We start from the raw sequence: 21863 nt of genomic DNA, 5'->3' as shown, positions 1-21863 counted from the left end.
TCTCAAGAGTATGGAAAACACTAAGGAATTATGTTTGAAAGCGAGACTTATTTTCTTCATGATTATATTAGGCGGTTAACTTTAAACTCACATATTAGTGTATATTTTAGGAGCAAGACTAACCACTATGTTGCTTACTCTCTTTCTCTTGCTAGTTTAGCCATGATCATAAAAACTCTTGTAAAATGTGGTCCAATCCACCATTGGATTGGAATTGTATTGCTCGAGCTCAATGAAAGCATCTACTCTACGGACCTATTCTAAAAAAAATAACCGGGTTCGACGTTTAACATTCATGTTCATATTAAGTTCATAAATAAAGAAACAATAATCTAAACTCCAAGTAACAAAAGTTTCTTGAGATGTGTTAAGAGTCAAACTAGCTTAAATAGTGGTGTCAAAATATTATTTTCCAACATTACGAACCTTATTTGAGGCAGAGACAAAGGAAGAAGCCAAAATGAAGCCATCGGAAAATTATGGTTGGATATCAAACGTCCGTCCGTCCAACTTTGGTCCACAAGACTCCAATGAATTATTAGTCAACTAAGTTTATGATAAGATTAGTAAAACTCCAATCGGTAATTAAAGAACTTTCCAAACTCTCCGCCTCACCGTTGATTTTAACAACCGACGCCCGTGATTAAACCTAGGGACACGGTCGGCATGAGAACGCGAGCCGACGCTTTGACAGCCGTGCGCTCGGGAGGATTAGATGCTTCGATGATGCTTTGGTTTCTGCCAACCATTCCCCGTCTATTTACCAAATTGCCATCCTAATATTCTTAGATAAAAGAAGTCATATGGCTCATTCTATTCTCTAATATGCCCTTCCAAATTCAGCTATGGAGAGGTTGAATAGAAGGGCAGAAGTGACAGTTTGAACTAAACAATAGTTTCTCTCTCGTGGGCCCGCAATAAAGTAGACGTTGGATTTTGAATTGGGTACGACTACTCGCAGACACTAGCAGTTTTGAACTCACTCCATGCTTCAAGTCCACATTCAAATAGATCACACAAAACTCCACCTTTGAATTTAAGGAGACCTACCCATCTTAACTCTTCTCTCTCACTCTCTCTCTCTCTCTCTCTCTCTCTCTCTCTCTCCTTCTCCTTGGACTCTTTATGATCTTTTCCAAGATCTAGAAAGTGAGAGATAAAGGAAGAGTTTTTAGTGCTTTTGTGAAAGTGTGGGGGAAAAAGAGGTAGAGAGAGATGACAGGGGTGGTGTTGGTGTCAAATGGATGCAGGGGAGATCAAGGACGAGGAGGAGGAGGTGAAGTGAAGAGAGCAAGAGGTGAGGAGGAGAGGCAGAACCAGATTGCGTTGCTCATTGCGGCAATCAGGAGGTCAATTGTGTCTTGCAGAATGGATCAGAACGGCGAGGAGGCGGCGATGGCGGCGCAGGAGAGCATGGAGATCGGGTGGCCGACCGACGTCCGCCATGTCGCGCACGTCACGTTCGATCGGTTGAATGGATTTCTCGGTCTCCCGGTGGAGTTTGAGGTTGAAGTCCCATGCCGAGTGCCGAGTGCCAGGTAGTGTGCTTCCTTGTTTTCCAATTTGCTTTCTTGGGTTCTTTCAATATTTGAATTTGATCAGTTCTTCTCTCAAAGTTGACAATTTAGTATGAATATTATCTCTGAATTTCGAGTTCTTTAGTTTGGACCCCAGAGATTATATAGTTCATCTACTTAAAAATCACATCAATCATCATGAGTTCTTGCTGAGATATTGTGCATATCATTTGCACATCTGTTTGTCGTCATGGCTAAAAAATTGCAGCTTCTTTTGCTGCAGTGCCAGTGTTTTCGGTGTCTCGGCCGAGTCGATGCAGTGCAGCTATGACTCGAAGGGCAACTCCATCCCCACTATCCTCTTGCTCATGCAGGAGAAGTTATATGCACAAGGAGGTCTAAAGGTAGTAAACCTCTTGTCACCCAATATGGATGTGCCTGTTTAGGTGCTAGGTTGTGTCACATAATACACAATTATGATTTGTTTGGATTCACAGGCAGAAGGGATATTTCGTATAAATCCGGAGAACAGCAAAGAGGAATATGTCAGGGATCAGCTGAACAAGGGCATTGTGCCTGACGACATCGATGTTCACTGTCTCGCAGGCCTGATAAAGGTATCTGTATGATTAATAGTGGTAATGACACAGATAAAGTTATCTATCTGATGGCATTGCAGGTTGTCTGTAAGATAGGAAGGCCATTAGTATACAGTGAATTGTACTACTAAATTAACTCAAATCAATATTCTGACATAGACATTGCTATTGAAATTACAATTCAGATATTAGAATTCTTTTCTACTTTAGTGATTCAAAAATTTATAGTGTTTGATCAACTAAATCGTCAATACCATCACTTGTTTGTTTAGTGAGCTTGTGAATTATACTGCAGAATTAGATGGTTGACTTGCACTTAATTGATTAGTAGTTTCACCTGAAAGCACAGAGGTCGCACATTCATGACACTTTCAGATAAACATTAGCTTGGAAGTAAATTTGCATGGTGTTTCAAACAACAACAGATCTTTCTCATTAATTAATGATGCATTAAACAAATCACGATTACTATTTTTTTTTACCCTGGTGATTAGGCCTGGTTCAGAGAACTTCCAGAGGGTGTCCTTGATGGCCTCTCTCCTGAACAAGTTCTTGAATGCAACACTGAAGAGGAATGCGTGGAACTCGTGAAGCTGCTTCTTCCAACACAAGCAGCACTCCTCAACTGGACTATTGAGCTCATGGCCGACGTCGTTGAAGAAGAAGAGACGAACAAGATGAATGCGCGAAATATAGCCATGGTCTTCGCTCCTAACATGACTCAGGTACTTCCTTCAGATCACTTTGCAACCATTGCTACTTGTTGTTGCCATCTCATACTATTATTCTCCCTACCAGATGTCAGATCCTTTGACAGCACTTATGCATGCCGTTCAAGTCATGAACTTGCTCAAGAATCTAATTCTGAAAACGCTTCGAGAGCGTGAAGAGACCGTCACAGAAGCTTATTCACCATTCTCAACTTCATCTAACAAAGTAGATAATGAGGATGACGAGATAGAAACAAGTGGTGAATCGAACAGACATATTTTAGGTGATTATAGCACGCATTATGCTAGTTATGTTACCGAAGAAGACGACCAAGATTCTCTTAAAGACATCGAGGAATGCTTCTTGAGGCAATTGGATTGGAAGGGAGAAGATGGAGAAGCACAAGAATTAAGCTGGTCTGACTGCAATATTAGTTCTTGTCTCTCATTATCTGAGATCAACCAGGGTAGCTCAAGGTCCACTAACCAAATGGATTCAGAAGCAAGCATTAAAAAAGACCAAGCAGCTGAGGTGAAGATTCAGTTGAAACAAATAGGAAATATCAAGCCAATGGAAACAATTAGGAGGTACAACAACGTCAAGAAAAGAGGACCCTTTTATTTGCCAGGATGAGTGAGTGGATTTTATTATTGTCATTATTGTTCAGTGTAATTGTACTTGGATTCTTGTTGGGTCCTCTGTCAACATGGGGTTGAGAGTAGCTTGTTTAATGGGACTTAGTGATTCATAACTTTGTTCAGCTTAGGCTGTACTAATATGTCGTTTGTTTTTTTATTAATGAACAGCTTCTAAGACTCGAACTTTTTGGAATTTAATTGCATTTGAAATTTTGATTTATAATAATAAACTAAAAAGGGAAAGAAAAATTAAAGATTTTTTTTTATTTTTTTTCATTAACACTATGAGAAAACTATTCCCATATTTTATTCCACGAGTGTGGTGTGATATGATACCGAGGTTATTGTTGAAGGGCTAAAATTGTAATTAGACTTTAAAATAATTACCTGGATCTCCCTTCTGTTCTTATGTGCGACTCTTCGTTTCTACGGCTATTCTTTTCTCCTGAGAGAGACTTCGCAATCCTCAGCCAAAACCCAAACCCCTTCTTCCTTTTAACCTCTCAGTACTCGAAGCTAAATGCTTATCCATACTCGCTTTGCTCGCGCTCTCTCCACCAATCCCGCGCTCCACATGGCTTCTTCTCTCCCCCACCCCCATCTCCTCAGACCGCCCTCCTCTCACCTCCGATCACATCTCCTCTCCCCTTTCTCCTCTCGCTTCCTCTCCTTCTCCTCCTCCCCCTCATCTACTGTTCCCAACCCATCTACTAAGAATTTCAAGACCGCTACTGCCGCCCTCCTTGAAATCGGCGGTGTCAAGATCGCCAAGGAAGGTACTTTCTTCCTTATTGCTGCAGAATATTGGATTTTGTTAAGTGGGTCATGTTGTTTTTTTTTTTTAATTCTTTTGTCTTTGTGGAATTTTTGGTCGTTAGGCCCTTATCTTGTAAAAGATTAGATTTTGTTATATGGATCGTCTCTTCTTCATTTTTTTTTTTTTTTTTTTTTGATAATTTGTTTGCATTTCGTGGGTTTTTTCGTTGGTGGTTTAGATGTGGTGAAGGAGGACGATCCCACGAACAATGTGCCGGATACGATTTATTCGAAGATTGGGTTGCAGCTTCACCGGAGGGATAACCACCCGCTTGGGATTCTGAAGAATGCCATTTATGATTACTTTGATACGAGCTACTCAGCCAAGTTTGTTAAGTTTGATGACCTTTGCCCCATTGTTTCCGTCAAAGAGGTATGTCATGACTGTAGTTTTTTTGCATTTGTCATGTTAACATCTATGATATAATCAAACTTTCCAATTTGCACATATGCTTTTGGATTTCCTTTTTGAAGTGAATTCTCGTTGGAATGTTACAGTTATATAAATTGATGAAGTGTTTAGTGCTTCTAGCTGCTTCTACGATGGTTCTAAATCAAAATGACTACTCGAGTCGATTTACCTTACATAGTAATGAAAGTGATACTATGCCTTTATCAGCTTTTGTTCTTCTGACCCTGTTATCAATTCTTTAATAAGTGAATGAGTGCTAAAAGCTGACATCACAAACTTATTATGTCGTAAAGTGGTTTGTTTCTCTTGTAATGTCTCCATTTGCCAAATGCCACGCAAGGTTGTCCTAAAAAACCAAAACAAAACAAAAAAAATCAAATATTCTTACTTAATTGACTCCATCATAATCATAAAGGGAAGACCTCAGTGGTTAGGGCAAAAGGAGGAAAGAGGGGATGAGAGGTAGTATGGGAGTTAACAGAGACATGAAAGAACACAACCACCCATTGCAAATATAGAAGGGAATATATATATATATATATGTAAGCAAAGGACAAAGGACGGTTGGAATGAAAAAGAAGGGAAAAAGAAAACTCACTAACCCTAGCTGCAAGAAGGAGGAATAAGTGAAGAACTGTCCACACGGTTGAAAAAGAAGCCTCTTTTGTAGTTTGGTGCATAGAATTGTATTTTCTTTTAGTTTCAATTTGGATGCTGCTACATAAGTAGGTGTTTGGTGTCCTATTTTGGTTATGTTCAATTAGATTTGGAACAGAACTCTTAGGTTTCCCTTTCTATGGAATTTCAAATCTGGGTTCTCCTATTATTTAGACTGTGAGAGCAGGAATTTTCAATTATGCCATATCAGTTGGTTTAGAGCCCTATTGTGGTGAGGGTTCAGTCCCAAATGAACTAGGACTTGATCACCTAGCATTAGCATTCTATTCTTTTTAGGCTCCCGTCAAAAAGCGGAGTTTTCTGTAGTGGTTAGCTATTCTGATAGCACAATAACCTAAATTAAACCTACCTGTCATGAAACAAATTATATAAGCATAGTTAAGGATGAAACTAAATTGAAAAAGGTAGTACCCGAATACCCAAACACCACACTTGCATGGCTGTAACTTAGGTATTGTAGTTTTACTTGATGTGAAGATTCTGAATGAAAATTTGTTGATTTCTATGGTTAGAGAGCTGAGTGATAAAAATTGAATATGTCTGTACTTCTCATTGTTTGTCGCCCGGGGAAATGCGGTGGGGGGAGTTATATTGAAGTACTAGAAGTGAAACAAGACAAAATCATTCAACTCTTCTACAAATGCTTTATATATGGCAAGAAATGACATGGTTTCTTTTATCTACCAAAGCAAATGCCTTTAGTTTGGATTTTCTGCTCTTATGAATATCATTCCATATGATCTAATAATGGATAATAGTTTTGGAATAAGGCAATCTAAAACTGAGAGTTTTAGTAAATTGTGGGATCAAAATGGAGAAGAATCTTTCTTTAATGGACAAAAAATACCTAAAAGGGTATCCCACTGCAGGAGGCTAGATAAGAGCACATATGCTCTTCTAGTAAACTTTTAGACAGTAGTGGTATTTTCAATTGTTCTCACTTTTTTCTTCATTGATATGTAGCATTTCTCACACCACATAGAGTTAAATAAAGGAACAAGTCAATAGACTAAAGACCTGTTGGTTTGATTGTCCTTGTTATTGTTGTTGTTCATGTAGTGGTTTCTCTTGATATTGATTTCAATCTTTAAAGCATGGATACTTTGTTTACCGATCCGTACCAGTATTCGATGACATCGATTCAGCTCGATACAAATCAAATACGGCTAGAGGAGTACCCGACTTTAAAAAATTAATTTTAATTTTTTGATACAACTCTAATATGGCGAGATACGGCTCCAATGCATTTTAAAGTTATTTGGGGTCTAGTGGGTCAGATTTGTAACAAAAATGGGTCTTGACTAGGTGAAAACGGATCGGATATGGATGGGATAGTGCTCAACTGATATTCGGATTCATATTTTTTGTTCGGATACGGATTCAGATACGAATATTTGACGGATATAAAAGGATATGAATAAGCAATGGCGGTGGAGAGCCAAGGTGATGCAATGGAGGAGTTGAAGACCAAAGGTGGTGATTTTGGGATTTCGACGGAGGAGTTGCGGAGCATAGATGTAGTAGAAGACTAGGAGTTGAAGATGGCAACTACAATGCCACTAGCTGAGCGTAGAAGGGTTTTGGAGGTGCGGATTAAGATATACGGGAAAGAGATGGTAGGTAGGGTTAGTGTTGATGTTAGTGAGTCCGGTAGGTGGGTAATGGGTAGGGTTGCTAGATTGGGTATTCTGGTTAGTTAACTTAATTATTCATATTCTGTGGTTAAATGTATATCTGATATCTGAATTTGAATTCGGCAAAATAGTTTATACCCGTATCTGTATCTAAATTCGACTTTTTTTTTCCTAAAAGTCTTCGTATCTGTATCAATATCCGGATCGGATAGGATTTGTTTATCTGTATCTGATCCGTTTTGAGTCGGGTAGCGGGTCGGGTCGGACTTAACCCGACCCATTTTTACCCCTAGTCTCGACTTTTTAAGCAGTTAATTGACCTATTAACAATTAACTGAAATAAAGTGAAAAGGGAGCTCTATTCATAATATTATGCTTTGATACTCTTCACTACCTAAATCTTATGCTTTGATGTTTACTTTTACAAGTCTTTTCATAGTTGAGCTCGCGAATAGTACTGTTGTACATTAGTTTTATATTTGTATTTTCCCTATCTATGTTAGAATTGATGTCAATCAGTAATAGGAGAAACTTAAGTTTTTCTAATGATGGAACTTATTTAGTACATAATACATGAACTTATTTAGTGTATTATCTAAGGACGTAACGTGGGTTTTTCTATAATTTTTTGAGAATGATATGCAATTTTTACCATATGTTATATTAGTAGGTAGTAGGTTAAAAATATACTTTTTATTAATTTATTTATTGATTCACATCCTATTTTTTAATAAGTCGCCGTTTCTCCATATCAGTATCATTGTATACTCTCGTATCCCCTATCCGTATCCGTGCTTTATAATTTCCCTTAATGGATCATGAAGTTTGGTTAATCATGTTCTTCACAGTGACTGTGAAATGCTACTATTGCAGAATTTTGATGATGTATTGGTTCCTGCTGATCATGTAAGCAGGAGTTATAATGATACATACTATGTTGATTCACAAACAGTCTTGAGGTGTCATACAAGTGCTCACCAGGCAGAGCTTCTAAGGAAAGGTCACACCCATATTCTTGTTACTGGGGATGTTTATCGTAGGGATTCCATTGACTCAACTCATTATCCAGTCTTCCATCAGGTTTGCATTTATAAATTATGTAAAGTATGATAAGCATAATTCTTTTTCTTGCTTCTTTTTAAGTGCCATCACATACAGATGGAAGGACTTCGTCTCTTCTCTTCAGATGAATGGTTAGGTTCTGGCATGGATGGAACATCCTATGCAGCCACGGATCTTAAAAAGTTGCTGGAGGGTTTGGCAAAGCATCTATTTGGTACATTTGTTTTACTGGAAAATTAGTTTGTCAGATTGTGGTAGTGAAATTAGCTTTACCACCATCAGTTTAGAATATATTAATCTAACTACTTAACATGACGTTCTTTATGTGTAGGAACTGTGGAAATGCGCTGGGTTGACACTTACTTTCCATTCACAAATCCATCTTTTGAACTGGAAATATATTTTCAGGTTTTCTTTATTCTTCTCAGCTTATAATGTTACTATCACAATTATGTGGTTTTCCTTTTAAGTGCAATTTCATTTCTTTTGGTTTTCTCCTGTTCAATTAGTTCATCATAAAAAATATTTTGATTACCTTCCTGATCTGTCTATCAATTCCATAATTTTCTATGGAAGTGCTCTTAGGTTTCAAGTCACTAATATCAGCTTTTGCTCTGCGGCTACATCTCCAATTGCACTTGTCCAGAATGGTACCCTAATTTATACACCACAAAGTTAGGTCCAGGTTCACACTATCCTGCCTGTTGGTAGTTTGTGTTCAGGTGGTGATGCAACTTTAAGTGGGATTTTCTTTTCTATAATGACCTAATTTCATTGTTTCACTAGATTATGTACTATTCCTTTTTTCTATGAGTATTATCTTTGTCTTTATTTCTCTCAACTCTTCTTTGTGTTAATTCTGAACTTCTCATAAGATTTTCTTTGGTTCTGTGAAATCTAATATCTTATTTGTGAATCTTTAATTCTGTTACAGGAGAAATGGATGGAAGTGTTGGGATGTGGAGTGACTGAGCAGGAGATTCTAGGGAGAAATGGTAGACAGGATCATGTTGCATGGGCTTTTGGACTTGGACTGGAACGTCTAGCAATGGTCCTCTTTGATATACCAGATATTAGACTTTTCTGGACAAATGATCAACGATTTACATCACAGGTACATATTAATTGACTCGTACTGTTAGAGTTACTATGTGATTGCCAGTGCTAGTTAACTTCTCCTCAAGTTCACATGTTGTAGTATTTTTCATCCAAAATGGAACAATTTGAGCCAAAACATGTCAATAACCAAGGTCAGAACTCATTATTGAAGGATGAAACCAGTAAATTTCTTTTTTTTTACTTTTGACTTTAGTTTGCGACTGCTATCGACAACCAATCCATTTCTGCTCAGATGTGCCACTTCCTTCAAGGGGTCAAAAACCAAAACAAGCAGACAATGAAAAGGAAACTTTGAATCATACAAAATATTCACAGATTTCAGTGTGTATAAGGCAAAAAAGCAATTAAAAATGTCATTGAGAAGAACTATCATTACATCCTTGGTTAGTTCGGTCTTTAAAGGGCTTATCTTGTTGATACAAAAGAATCTTGATTTGTCTTGTACTCTTGTGTTGACAACTAGACATAGTCTTAAATCAATTATCAGTTAGCTGTTCATTCATGTTTTCATGCTACCATCTGCCAATAAACATGCTAACAATGTAAAATATCTCTAAGTGTACTGTAAGAAATTAGATTTCTTTTGTGTCCTCACATTCTTTGGTACGACGAAAAATATGTGTTTGTTATGTACTTATCTTCATTTCGTCATCAAGTATTTACTAGTTACTATATTTTCATTTCATACAGTTCTCAGAGGGCAAGCTTGGTGTCAAATTTAAGCCATTTTCAAAGGTAAATCGTGAGCTTATTATTTCATCTATATTGAAAAAAAGTCTCCAGCATGCAGTGGCAAGTTTCATCACATAAATGTTTAGTATAGATCATTTCTAATTATGAAATAAATTTAGGTTGCAAATGAATAAAAGTTTGTCTGTAGCTTATGGGCATGAACAGCCATGGACCTAAGTTCTTTCCTGTAGAACTTAAAAGCCATAATATCATGTTAATAGAGAACATGCTATCTCGTTTTCTGTATGTAGCTTATGCACATGAACAACAGTCGTGGACCTGTCTTCCCTGTGGAACATAAAAGCCCATCATATCACGTTAATAGACAACATGCTATCTCATGAACAATGTAACCAAAAGATATTAACGGGTGCACCGATATACTTGATCTATTAATTTCCAAATTCATGATTTCATAATTAAAGTTAGATAATAACCATCCCAAGATATGTTTAACATCAAGGCTAACACTAGTTTTATAGCTAATCTTAGCAAACTAAACCCTAACTGAGGTGATGACATAGTTGGTCACCTCTAAAAAGTATAATCTCTCTTTAGAATAAGAGTCTTGTATTACTACCAATTAAAAAAATTATAAAATACCTAGAAGATCGTAAGATATGTTCAACATAAATTATTATAACCATCCCAAGATATGTTCAACATCAAGGCTAACCCTAGTTTTGTAACTAATCTTAGCAACTAAACCGTAATTGAGGTCATGACATAGTTGATCACCTCTGAAAAATTATAATCTCTCTTTAGAGTAAGGGAGTCCTACACTAATACTAAATAAAAAAATTATAAAACACTTAGAAGATTGTACCACACATTATCAATATTATATTGTGGAAAATAAATTGTGGAAGGACAATCACAAACACAGGAATTTTTATGTGAAAAACTCCTAAACCTAGGTAAAAATCTATGGATCATTTCCAAAATTGAACCAATAACTAAATAATTGTAACAGTTATAAGATGGACTTAGAAACTGCCCACCACTATCTACGACTATATCTATAAGGTATTCCTTGCTTGAATCCACAATGTATTGCTTCCTATGATTGATTTTTAATCTTAGTAACCCTCGAGGTTGATGCTTTCGTCTCAATCAAGATTCTTAGTTTTGTACGATCCCAATTAGGATCGGTTGAAAGAAATTAGGATTGTCCATAGTTGATCCTGATGCCACCTTGAAACCAGTATATTGATTCGCCGATACCTGGTTTGAATTGGATTAATTTCGGATCCTAATCACAGTCCCGATATTTGGAACCTTAGTCACTATGACTCTTGAGACAATATTTCAAGATCTAAAGATGGAATTGGTAGAAATCTATTCAGTGCCTTTTGTCACAGATCCTTCCAAAGACGTAATGTAATCTCTTTTATACCTTTACCTCATAGTCCTAAATCCTAATAATCCTCAAAGAATCTCTACAAAATAAGTAGAAAAATCACATAATCCATGCATGCGTGCAAACACCAATAGTTGCATTCGAACACCCAATGCCAAAAATCATTTTTCCTTGATTTTTGTTCCTAGATTGGTTAGAACCATTTTTTTTTTTAACTCTTATGCATCAAAAAATCTCAAGACTTTTTTTGGTTTGAGCCACTTTTAAAATGGTAAAAACCACTTTCAGAGCATATGTTTTTCCTTGAATATTTTCATAGACCATCATAAAACTTGTGCATATGCTCATAAAAAATTTCTAGACATTTTTACATATTTAAAATATTTTGAAATACATTACCAATTACGAAGACCTTACAACCTCTTTTGAGTTTACTCCTATTGCTCCTCAGTCCTCATGCTTACCAGAAGTGTTAAGACCAGTGCTATGCGGGCCAGTCAAAAGTCATGTCAATGCTTAGAACACACATAAGGTGAAACACTAGGGGGTAAGCTTAACTGTTATACAAAACAGAACTTACATATAAATGAGATTTCTCAATAGACACCAATGCAAGTATGATTCATCTTTTCCTAAGTCTAGGATGTTGATGGACGAATAAGAAGTATTCTAATTCCATAGAGAAAGTTTATCAATATATATAGGAACATTAAGAAGAAATAGCTTCATATTTGTTTAGCTCTTGATAACTTGATATCTTTTTTGTTAATTTTGTGATAAATATGATGTTCTTTTACAGTTTCCTCCCTGCTATAAGGATATGAGTTTCTGGATCAGCGATGCATTTACCGAGAATAATTTATGTGAAGTTGTTAGAGGACTTGCTGGAGATCTTGTTGAAGAGGTATGTTCTGCCCCCTCATTGTTGTCATTTTGTTCTGCACAAGCAAATCATAGTTGAATCTTTTGGTCCATAGATGTCCCCTTTTCTGTAAACATTTAATTTGTAGAGAAAAATAATCTTACAATCCAGTGAGGTTAGATGTACTATTCTCTGACATGCTCCCTTCATGAAAGATCTTGGAGTACCTGTACCTACTCTAAACTTCGCAGAATTTTTTTTTTCAGAGACAGCAAAAAGTTTCTCCAGTTGTTCCTGAGACTTGAATGTGAACTATCTGCTAGCTTGCATATTTTGTCACATGCAGACCAACAGAAAAAATTACACACATCTAGTAACAAATTTCAGAATTTGCTATCCAGATTTGAAGTTATCACTGAAATAAGCCTCTCTTGAACAGCAATTGATTGTTTCTAACATTTATCATTTATGTCATTTATGTATTCTATATTATGTTTATCTTTAGGATTGTGTATTAGGCCGATGCTATAGATTATTTAACTTCGATCATAGGGATCATTTTCTAGTTGCATAGCTTCGTAGTAATTCTGTCAAGCTTCTGCATAGTTTCCTTCAGATTGAGCCAACATTTGTTAGTCATTCATTCTACTCAAATTTCTTCAACCTTCAGTCCTCAAGGTGGGGAAGAGGACCAAACGGAATCGTAGTGGTTGGGAAAGAGATCCTGCAGAGAAGAAAATTGGGATTTTCTTCCGACAATTTAAAAGGCAAAATTGGGGGCAAAGTCAAAGAACCAGATCATTATGTTCCTTGCCTGTTGTCGGAGAACTGATCATTGATGGTGAATCTTAGCGTTATCAATTCTGGCTGGTTGAGAAGTTTGCTATGAATCTTCATCCACTAGTTCTTAGGAAGTAAAAGGAAAATTCCTTATTTTGTTGGTATATCTGTGCTTAATAGCAGAATAATTTGATTACTCTCCATCTGCAAATCTCAGAGAAGCTTTCTATAATATTTACCATGTGTTCCTATATACATTAACCATGCTGTCTAAATATTTAAGGATCTGACACGGTATCTATTCAGGGTAAACCTGTATATTATTGTTGTCAATTCTGCTTTTCTAGTTCACATATCATTGGTTGCTTTTGTGAAATTTTCTTTTTCTGCCTCTATCCTAACTTATTTTGCTTGTCCAAGTTTGTTAGTTTACCGAGTACCAAAGTTTCATCAAATCCTTTACAGAAAATCGCTTCAACAAATTCCTGTGAATCATATCTTTTGACCATTCTACAGTTTCACTCAGTCTCTGGCTTTCCGCTTCCATTAAATTTTTCACTGCATCCTTTTTTTCTTGCAAATTGCTATAAAATCCTTACATGCACCTCTTGATTAAATTTCCAGTCAGGAGCTCAGTGCATATATCCTGGGCGTTGGCCAACTTGCCCACTTGTTAAATATCATCCAAACCTCGGCGTTTTAAACTGCTAGTGTATTCTTCTGACATGGAATTTCTGATGATAACTATTACCTTTTATGTCCTCACTTATGATTAGGACATAAATTTCTAGCAGTCGGACAAAATACCTTTTCTACTGTTTGAGTTTCACATCCCTTTGGACAACTCTGAGTTAGTAATACTTATGAAAAAAAATATATTGTAATGTTAATTGAACAGAATATCTGTGATTTGCATCATCTGAATTCTGAAACCATTTGTTGGCCTGCAGGTACAGTTGATTGATAATTTCACAAACAAGAAGGGTATGACCAGCCACTGTTATAGAATCGCATATAGGTCAATGGAACGTTCTCTTACAGACGAAGAAATAAACCAACTCCAGGTTTAAATATTTATCTTAACAAACTGTTCCAAATCAATGATCTTAAGTTCTTAATTTCTGACCAATGTACTTTTTGCTTGCAGTGGAATGTTAGAGAAGCTGTGCAGGATAAACTCAAGGTTGTATTGAGATAAGAATGCAGTCCAGGAGGAACCAATTTTGCAATTGTTTACTCGACTATATTCATAAATTATACATTAAGTTGCAGAGAAGACTGCAGGTTATAATGTATCATTCTTCTCTATTATTTAATAGACTAAATTAAAAAGCATAAGGGGACTAATTTGATAAAATAAGTTTGTTCAAAGGAGAAAAAGATGAGATTTAACTTTGCAGCAGTTTAAGCATATGTGGTTTCAAGTACTAAATCTTTTTGACTGGTCATCACAAAGCATATGTTTGTGGATTGGGATTTTGCTTCTAGGATTTTAGTTGTCTGAGCCAATGCTGATCCTTTTATTGAAATAGACTTGCCTGGCTAACATTTCACTCCCAGTGGTTCTTGCTACTGCACAGAGTGGACTAAATATTTGGCTACAGGTTAGAGGTTGTAAATTTCTACTTAGAAACACAAAATACTCTTTAGTTTTCAACTAACTATGCTCAAAGTGACTACCTTAGCCAACTACTTTCTAGGAAAATATTCTTGCACCAAGCTAATTTTGATTAACTGTACGTAGATCTTATAAAACTTTTAAGAGAATTTTACAAATCATATTTTATATTTTATCTATTTTGTGATTCACACTCCGTATTTAAAATTTTTATAATTCGACCATTCTTTTTTCTTTATAATTCTTATTTAATACCACGGGTTAACATAAATGATACTAAAAAAAAGAATATTTCATTATAATATACAAAAAAAATTATACACACCTAAATTATCTCAGTCTTTTTCATTCTCTTTTCTCTTCCCGAATATAGAGAGTGATGTGTAAAACTTTCAAACTTTAAATATTTTTTCAACTTCTAAAATTTTTTGTAATAAATAAAAACTATAGGGGGTGATGTGAAAAAAGAAAACCGAGCAACTTTCTTGATGGAGGCCTTATCTATAAAGAAAATTGGGCCTAATTAGTTCTGGCTCGGTGTTGAAGGCTGACCACAGCTGCCTTCCTGACTCGGCTCGTATTGCTTGCTTCGCCTCGTCAAATTTGCTCCCCAGTTATACGCATTCGATGCTATCGAAATGAGATTTCTTGGTTGGTACCTCAAGATCGCGGCCGGTTCGGCTTTGGTGGGAGCTTCAATGGAGCTCTTCATGATCCACACCGGTTTCTGTGTGAGATCCTTCCATTTCTATAATCTTCTCAAATATCATGCAATTGCACTTACTTTTTCGAATTGGGATGTGGGTTTTTAATGGGATTAAATGTTTAATCTACGATTGCAATCTCTATGACTAGCTTTGGTTGTAGATAGTGTTAATTGCTTATAGGCAATGCCCACAATCTGTTTGTTTATATGTGTGACTGAGGATAGGATAGTTGGAAGTTCCAAGCACATTCGTAGCCAAATCCATCAAGAAATTGTTGTGATAATTCCCACTAAGATTGTCATATTGAGATTTGGAAGTCGACCCAGAAAGGCTGTTTCTGCAATAAATTCATAAGTCAAAGACTTCATTGATCTTTACCCTATATAAGCAGTTGGGTGATGGGTTTGAACAAATAGTCTGTTGGATGTGAGCAGATTGACAGGAGAATGCTAATGGACTAATTGAGGTTTAAAGGGTTAGTTGCCTGTATACAACTACGGTTTCTGACCAACAGGAAATTGCATTTTTTATGCGACTATTTAAGAGAAAAAGATACTGAATTTTTTATTGCTCAATAGATGATAATATAGATTTATGTTGAAAACTTTATAGGCTTTATTGTTTTTGTGAATTTTAGAAAGTATAGATCAATGGAAGGTGACATAATATCTGAGATAGACTTGATCACAAATATACATCATGAGTATAAGTATCTCTCTTTTTTGTATTTCGTTCCAAAGGAACAACGTTATTGTTGCCACTTGCTAAAATGCAAATCCTTTGCCATCCAAACCTTGCAGTTCATTTTAAAGACATCTTTAGCACTTACACAGTCATCTGTCCCTCCAACCTGTTTTCTTGTGCCATTTCTGTGGACCTGTGACATTCATCATATGAATAGCTTTTTAACAGCTCTCTTTAATCTTAAAATTGTAAAATTGAATTAAAGATTCTGAGACCTGTGAGATATTTGGACCAGTAATCGATAAGAGAATACATTGGCATGGATCTATAGTAGGCTGCCTGGTCCAGGTAATAGTGCTTCCAAGGTACTTTATCTTAAGACAACTGACTTTTAATGCCCCAAATTGGCCTGGACAGCTTGGATGCATAGTTTGAGTTTTGGTTTTGGCTTGGTTAGAAAACAAAACATTTCGGTCAGTTTCCATGGGTTTCGGTTCTAGTTTCGTTGTATTTGTTTCGGAGTTCCTTTCATAAATAGTCTTCCTTTTTATGCATCACACATGATCTAATAGCATTTGAGTAATGCGATTGATATTGAGTTAGATACAAGTTGGATCCAAGTCAGATCCAGTTTCGAATTTAATATATACATTAAAAAAAATTGTTATTATGGTTGTTTTAGTTGGATGCTGGTTTCAAGGGACAGTTTTGGATCAGATAGGACTGAAACACGAAATGTTTCAGTGAAACATCTAAGTTTCTGGTGAAACTTCAAATTATATTTGGATCCATTAGCTATGAAGCAGCAGGATTAGAATATTTCTATACAATTATGTAATGGATAGTCATGACAGCTCTTGGAGTTGCTTAGTCTGCTTTAGGTGTCAGCCTAGAGTGTCTAGGATGATTGCCAAGTTGGTGAGTTTCTACAAGTTTTTTAATTACTTGATAGCTCTTTTGTTCCCTTCATCATTTTCTTGGAATGCTTTGACTGGGTGCTTTTTGGGGCGTAGACAATGGTCAGGCCCTAGCTGTAGTCCTATCTATTGGCTTGAATATTTGAAACCATTTTCCAGTGATGCCAATCTTAAATTTACATGGAATCTATTTTTTATTATAAATAATTGTTGATACTTACAGAAATTTGTTAAAAGATCACCTTCCAACTATGAGCCACCAAGGATAAGACTGGTCAGTGACTAATGACATTTTTTGCAGTTTACGCTGGTGTGTATTTTATTTGTTAGCTTCTAAAGACGACCTTATGATCCTCCTACAAATGTTTTCAAACTTAACATTAAACATATGCACGAATTCACTAATCTTCTGTTCTTCAGATGATAAGGTAACTGTTCTCGAGTCAGAGAAGAGAGCTTGGGAGAACACTCCAGAAGCTCAAGCTATCAGAGAAGCCCTAAATCCCTGGAGAAAACAAGACGAAGAAGCAAGGAAATCCTCGTAGTCTCAAGAGTATCTGAAATCTGAACCCTAATTAATCAACACAATGCAATTAGGGATCTTTACACAATTATAAAGAGGTGGAAATTCAATTTGTCGAATGAACATTTGAGCTTATAGGTTTTGTTGCATTTCTTAAACCGATGTATCCACAAGATAAATTGCGCTGAAGGATAACTGAAATGCTCTTGATTTGTGTCTTGGTATTCGAGTCTGTTTAATAGATATATATGCTTGCTATAATTGTTCGAGTTTTAATGACAAATTTCCGGTTTGAATGTGAATCACTTTTTGTTAATAACAGAGAATTAACTGGTTACGTTCTGCAAATCAGTTGTCAGATTCATATTACTGGAGGAAAGAGGAAGTTCATTTGAAAATTTTCTAGCAGGTAATGTATTCTGTTGCCGTCTGTTGTCATACAATTTCTTCTATATCAGTTCTGTTATCTTATCATTTTCTAGTAATATTTGTGTAGAATAGTTTTCTCCCTTAAATTGTATGCAAGCATCCCTGCATATATAGGAGAACTTATAAACGACCCTACAATGCAATAGTTTTTGAGACTGAACACCCTATAATAGAAGACTAAGAGTGGATAGAGGTTTAGGAGAGACGCGAAATCAAAGCTGCTGATGCTAATAGAGGCGATAATTTTACCTAAAAAAAGTGGAAATGTGCCAAAAAGCTCAGAACTTGAAAAGGACAATGTATTAGGGCGTTCGGAAAATAATATTTTACATTTCTTGTTTGTTATTCTTTTAAGGCACCCCAAAGATTTCATTCTAGTCTGAGAGAAAGAACAAGAGTGCATATATTATTCATAGCAACCTTACTAAGAAAGGCTTCTCCAGCAACTTAATTTGCAGGGGGGATTCTCTAGAAACAGTTGATCATATATTAATCAAGTGCTCCTTCACTCAAGAGATCTGCAATTTCTAAGCTATAAATCACCTAGCAGCCGTGTTTATGGAAGGATTACTGGACTTTCATTTTGGCTCTCCTCCACTTTATCAGCCAGCCTTGGATTATTCTCCTTCCGATGATGATCTGGAAGGAGCGTACAACAGCAATTTTAATTTTAAGGCTTTAACTCCAACCAATTTCTTACCTGGAGTTGCAACTCTCTGATGAAAATGGCAAAAATCTCCTTCATTGATTTTTCTAATCTTTGTACTCTTTAATCTTGTACATTCTCCCTTTTTAATTCATAACTGGGATCCGCCTGTTTATTCTCAAAAAAGAAGAACAAGAATGAATGTTAACCCAACAACAAATAACTGAATCGAATCAGGACCATGTGTTTGAATTCAAGAGTGAATATCTAAAAGGGATAACTACACTTAAACCCCTTTGTATTATCACCCTTTTCCACATCTCCTTCTCCTTCTAAACTTTCTTTTGTGACATATAAACCTTTTGAGCTATTAAAAATAGAAGATAAATGTATTTTGGTAAACTAAAATTAATCTCTTCTTTCCTCCAAAACATAAATGTAAACGTATCATATAGCTACTCATGTGACTTGCATTTGGCGAGTTTATAAATGATAAAAGGTAATAAAGGCCTAATGGAATGGAACGATGATGCTCGAGTTATTTTCAATAAGTCAAAGGACTGTGTCGCAAAAAAGTTTAGAAAGAATATGCAGAAAAAGATGATAGTTCAGGAGGTCTAAGTTCTTCTTAAAATCCATATTAGTGCGTTTAATTGCAGGATTGGATAAAGATGGATAATAAGTCATCTCTAAACCTACCCTAATGGATAATATGCCCTTTGGGATTACAAATCTCATATTTCAAATTTAGTCCACTCTTTAGTTTATAGTGGTGGATGTGACTTGGATCCAACTTTCCCTCTCTCTTTGGTTTATACTCGGATATGGAAGAGTGCCAAAGAAACAATAGGTACTACTCCCCCACAAGGGCTGTGAAAAAAGCTTGCCAGTTTGCAGTTTGCGAGGCTGGTGAGCTCGGCTCGTTAAGAGCTCGAGCTCTAAATTAGCTAAGCCAAGCTAGATTTTTAAGCTCGATTGAATCAGCTCATTCGAGCTCGGCTCGAATAGGCTCATAATATGTGAGATGACAATATATATAGTATAAATGGCATATAGCATATATCAACCTAGCTGACCAAGTTCAAATTCTCTCCTATACTATTTATTCTCTATTTTTTTCATAGTCTCCTAGATGTTTAGTCCCATATAGAAAATTGATTGATATAAATAATTAAATTTTGGAAGCCCACTTAGACCCATTAAGCCCACTAGCCATCGAGCCGAGCTACGCTCGGCCTAGCTCGCTCAAGCCCGGCTCATTTACACCCCTACTCCCCACCCAAGGAGAGGTGAATCTATAAGCAGACCCATCGAGGGTAGAATACCCAACATATTTAGAAACGCCATTGTAGGTGAAATAAAATGCCTCTTCCACATGGCACCATTAGTTTTACAAGGAGCTCAAGAAAGCAAGGGGAACACAAATTTTCTAAGAGATTCTGCATTCACCTTAACACTAATATGGAGAAACGTCGACCCTATCATCCATCACCTGGTCCACCACATTGGAACCTGTGCAAGATAAGATTGCATGCTCGGAGATAGGACCAGGAAGATGGGGTACCTTGATCGCCCACACATGACGGAAAAGAGACAGACTGCGGCGATGAACCCAGGGAAGGAGGAATTAGAGGTGACCTCAGTCCAATGTCCCCCCCTCATGCGCCTTTCGCACTTAGCAGGTCCATTGACAATGAGGATTGTGAAGGAGGAGGGACCTCCACCTAACTTCCAATGACCACCTCAACTATGTGGCAGAAAAGCTGGAGGCATGGACGGACACATACTCCAGAATATCTCTTCAAGTCATTGTAGGAGACAATGGCTCTAAACTGAGTCATGTTCAACAAAGATAGCCCCCATCGAGAATCTTTGACACACTGCAGTCGAGAAGGAGATCCACAAGAGAAATTCATACATAACAATCCATGAAAACTCTAGCAACACCCTAATTGATGCTCTAGGATTGGATGATGAACCTTCTGCCTTCGACATGTAGAGTCCCATAGCGAGCAGCAGTCCAAAGGGGTTGCTTTGTCCAGGAAGAAGATAAGAGGAAAAAACAAAAAAAGGCTCTCTCCCATTCTTCTGGAAGATAACCTTTTCAAGGCTCTTCTGCTCAACCTCAGCCTTAGAAAGGACCAGACTACAAGAGAGAGAGAAAAAAAAAAAAACTCCTCTTAGAAGGCAAAAGAAGAATCGAAGAAGACATAAGCTGGGGGATGAGAGCTAGAAACATCTTCTCCATAGGTAGACACCATCCTAGCCGAAGAACCGCTTGGTGTTCGTACACTAAGAAGACCAGTGACCCTTGTCCTCATACTTGAGAGACAATAGCCACAAGGCCTCAAAAGCACAACATAAGGAGAAGGAGAACAGTGGATGTTGTATGAGGGGAAGAGATCTAGAAGCAACTCCTTCCCCAGGAATATACAAGCGATCATATAACCTCCAAACTCATCGCTAACTATTCCCAACATCGAGCTCCCAAGCGAAGGAGAGGTGGACGAACTCTTGATACTCTACCTTGTAGAACTCCAAACTAGGGGACGAAGCCCAAACTCGATAACCAGTCCTTGAGGGAAGACTATTTGTGGCAGTTGCTCCACCAGGTCGCCACTACTAAATCGCCAGCCAAAGCACCCTGCTCGTGACTCCCTCTGTATGGTATCATATTCAAAGTTAAGAATCAGAATAGGTTAATAGATTCTGCATGTTTGTAGATTTGCATTGCATTTTTTTGTACAGAATTTTATGTTTCAAAAATTGGTTAATTATAATGATGTATTAAGGATGAACTTTGTTTTACAGTGATTTACAGTAGTTTGTAATAAGTTTAGGTAATTTTTATGTATAGTGCGGACCTACAAGCGTGCAGTGTAAATATGTATACATTGTATAACCTTGAATATGGTAATTTAAATCGATTTAGAAAATTAGAGTGTTTTTGTAAATCAGATTATTTGATATGAAAAAGTGGTCACTGAAATAGAATACGGTATGGGATGATGAGAGGAGAGAAGGATTGTAATCAAGAGCAAAATGGTAATTTAACTTTGATGTTAAGTTGATTTAACTTGTTACTCTAGGTTTAAAGGGTATAGGGTAACCACGTTTAAAAAAACTGTGTTAGATATCAAACCAAGTTAGTCGAACACTAGGAAACTTTTTGTATGTAATTAACTAGGTACTTTTCTACAAAAAACTATATGAACACAAGATAAGATAGAAGAAAATTTGCATACAATACTCTGTCTTTTAACGAAATTATAGTTTACATCCTACATTTTTACTATTTATAAATCGAGCATTATAGTTTAGTAAATATGTGCAGTTATTAGATCTGTTAGTTAAAGTTAACTAAATATCTAAGTTAAGTTAATTATACCTAAAAAATTATAAAATTAATCTCAACCAAG

General features: G+C 36.5%; 3 protein-coding genes across 4 annotated transcripts; all 3 read left to right on the top strand.

Annotated features, from left to right (window-relative positions):
* The first annotated feature begins 1038 nt into the window (after nucleotides 1-1038).
* LOC140788785 (rho GTPase-activating protein 2-like) lies at nucleotides 1039-3658 on the top strand. The gene is made up of 5 exons (XM_073138233.1): nucleotides 1039-1538; nucleotides 1801-1921; nucleotides 2015-2134; nucleotides 2611-2841; nucleotides 2915-3658. Exons 1-5 carry the CDS (start codon nucleotides 1216-1218, stop codon nucleotides 3458-3460), a joined length of 1341 nt encoding a protein of 446 aa, XP_072994334.1. The 5' UTR covers nucleotides 1039-1215; the 3' UTR covers nucleotides 3461-3658.
* A 215-nt stretch (nucleotides 3659-3873) lies between these two features.
* On the top strand, nucleotides 3874-14333 carry LOC140787925 (phenylalanine--tRNA ligase, chloroplastic/mitochondrial). Of its 2 annotated transcripts, XM_073136961.1 has the most exons (10): nucleotides 3874-4241; nucleotides 4461-4654; nucleotides 7879-8085; nucleotides 8164-8281; nucleotides 8399-8475; nucleotides 9002-9181; nucleotides 9877-9921; nucleotides 12078-12182; nucleotides 13871-13984; nucleotides 14068-14333. In XM_073136961.1, exons 1-10 carry the CDS (start codon nucleotides 3986-3988, stop codon nucleotides 14116-14118), a joined length of 1347 nt encoding a protein of 448 aa, XP_072993062.1. In that variant the 5' UTR covers nucleotides 3874-3985; the 3' UTR covers nucleotides 14119-14333. The 2 variants fall into 2 exon arrangements, with proteins under 2 accessions (XP_072993062.1, XP_072993061.1); XM_073136960.1 differs by lacking the exons at nucleotides 13871-13984; nucleotides 14068-14333 and adding an exon at nucleotides 12811-13084 and having other exon boundaries at nucleotides 3883-4241.
* Nucleotides 14334-15107: 774 nt separating this feature from the next.
* On the top strand, nucleotides 15108-17671 carry LOC140789141 (uncharacterized; the record flags this gene model as incomplete). Its single annotated transcript, XM_073138747.1, has 2 exons — nucleotides 15108-15267; nucleotides 17267-17671. Coding segments are annotated over 2 exons (285 nt in total), but the record flags the coding sequence as incomplete, so codon positions are not given.
* Between the last annotated feature and the right edge of the window lie 4192 nt (nucleotides 17672-21863).

Source organism: Typha latifolia, chromosome 5 (genome assembly GCF_019914945.1).
Source record: "Typha latifolia isolate L0001 chromosome 5, TyphaL0001v2, whole genome shotgun sequence".
NCBI lineage: Eukaryota > Viridiplantae > Streptophyta > Magnoliopsida > Poales > Typhaceae > Typha > Typha latifolia.
This window is presented reverse-complemented; position numbering and strand designations above follow the sequence as displayed.